Raw genomic sequence first — 2,124 nt, 5'->3', positions numbered from 1 at the left:
ATTCTAAGCCATGGTACTGGTAGTACTTTAGAAGTCACCCTTTTCTAGGCCCTTGGTTTCCAGAACAAAAGTTTGAGTAAAGAACATGTGCTTAGACATAGAAACAGAAATCTAGATTCTAGTGATGCTGTGGTCTTGCCAAAGCACACATGAAATTATATTTTATCTTACCTTCAATTTATATAAAATTACTTTTGGATACTGATACTTGGGAATCCGCATGGGTTAAACATTTTCAAGAATAAAAGCAAAGACTGGTATTTTATATTTGAAAATATAAATAAATTACTCAATCTTTGTGCTCCATAACTGAAATAAAAACAATCACAATTCTATTACAGTGAAAAATAAACAGAATGGACATCAAAATTTCGACTCTAGAAGAGTCCTTGGAAATCAAATAACAGAGAAAGGGAGTTTTAACTGAGCTTAGAACTGAGTTGGAAATCACTGACACATAACTTTTATCACATTATTAATCTCAATTTCTGAACTACAAAAAAAGTAAAGTTAGATAGGGAATCTATTAATAATCTGCTAATTCTGAAACATATAATGCTCTATATAACTAATACATCAATTTCGATTTGAGGAAAAGTCTATTTTCTACAAAATTTCAAAGTACCAATTATTGCTTGATCGAATCATATGTCCACACTTAACACATTTCTATTGTAGTTCGAGTTCTTTACGTTCATGTTTCTCTTTTTCAATAGCTGTGATCATCCAAGTGATTTAACGGTGACACAAATGGAGAATAATACAAAAGTGACAGAGTTTCTCCTGCTGGGACTCACTAATGATCCAGGATTACAGCTTCCCCTCTTCATGATATTTCTTCTCATCTACACCATCACCATGATAGGAAATCTGGGGCTGATCCTGCTCATTTTTCTAGACTTTCGTCTCCACACTCCCATGTACTTTTTTCTAGGTAATCTGTCTTTGGTTGATTTTTGTTACTCCTCAGCTGTCACCCCCAAAGTCATGACTGGGCTCCTAATAGGAAACAAGGTCATTTCCTATAATGACTGTGCTGCGCAGATGTTCTTTTTTGTAGCCTTTGCTAGTGTGGAAAATTATCTGTTGGCCTCAATGGCCTATGATCGCTATGCAGCAGTGTGTAAGCCCTTGCACTATGCTACCACCATGACAACAAGTATGTGTGCCTGTCTTTCTATAGGTTCCTATGTATGTGGTTTCCTGAATGCTTCCATCCATACTGGGGACACTTTTAGTCTTTCCTTCTGTAGATCTAATATTGTCCATCATTTCTTCTGTGAGATTCCAGCAGTTATGGTTCTCTCGTGTTCTGACAGACATGTCAGTGAGCTGGTTCTTTTTTATGTAGTTAGCTTCAATATATTTCTTGCCCTCTTAGTTATTTCTATATCCTACATATTAATTTTTATCACAATCTTTAAAATGCACTCAAGTGCTGGATATGGAAAGGCTGTATCCACTTGTGCCTCACACTTCACTGCAGTGTCTATTTTCTATGGGACAGTCATATTCATGTACTTGCTGCCTAGCTCCAGTCACTCCATGGATACTGACCCCATTGCATCTGTGTTCTACACCATGATCATCCCTATGCTGAACCCTCTGGTCTACAGTCTACGGAACAAAGAAGTCAAGAGTGCATTCACAAAAATTTTTCAGGTGGCAAAATAGCCTGTAATGATTTATATTTAATGTTGAAGGATAAATAGCATTTATCATTTTTCTGCTACATGCAATTAAATTCCAGAATAGATTCTCATATTTCTGTAGCGCTTAGGTATAGGTTTGTAAAAAATGAATCTTCTTGAACTCAGAAGCTTATGAGGATTTTTTTTGACCTTTTTGACACTAACCCTGTGATGGATATTTGTATACTCTTTTAATTAGTTACTGCTTAATTGCAATCCTAATGTCAATAACATGTTGACAGTATGTTCAAACTCAATAATGAACATACATTTATATATTTAATGGTAGTCGACAGCACAAGAAGAAACTTTTCATACATATTTTTTGCTGACACATTTTGAACCTTTGATTTATGTTTCAATAACTTTTGACTCATGTTTTTTTTTATTTGTCAGTGAAGATTTTATAGACTTTTTAACACAAAAGAGGAAA

At 34.8% G+C, this 2,124-nt stretch overlaps 1 protein-coding gene across 1 annotated transcript; it reads left to right on the top strand.

The window, feature by feature from the left end:
* The first annotated feature begins 750 nt into the window (after positions 1-750).
* Positions 751-1,674, top strand: Or5b104 (olfactory receptor family 5 subfamily B member 104). The gene has a single exon (NM_001001019.1). The coding sequence runs from the start codon at positions 751-753 to the stop codon at positions 1,672-1,674; it is 924 nt and encodes a 307-aa protein (NP_001001019.1).
* The last annotated feature ends 450 nt before the right edge of the window (positions 1,675-2,124 follow it).

Source organism: Rattus norvegicus, chromosome 1 (assembly GCF_036323735.1).
Source record: "Rattus norvegicus strain BN/NHsdMcwi chromosome 1, GRCr8, whole genome shotgun sequence".
Classification (NCBI taxonomy): Eukaryota; Metazoa; Chordata; class Mammalia; order Rodentia; family Muridae; genus Rattus; species Rattus norvegicus.
This window is presented reverse-complemented; position numbering and strand designations above follow the sequence as displayed.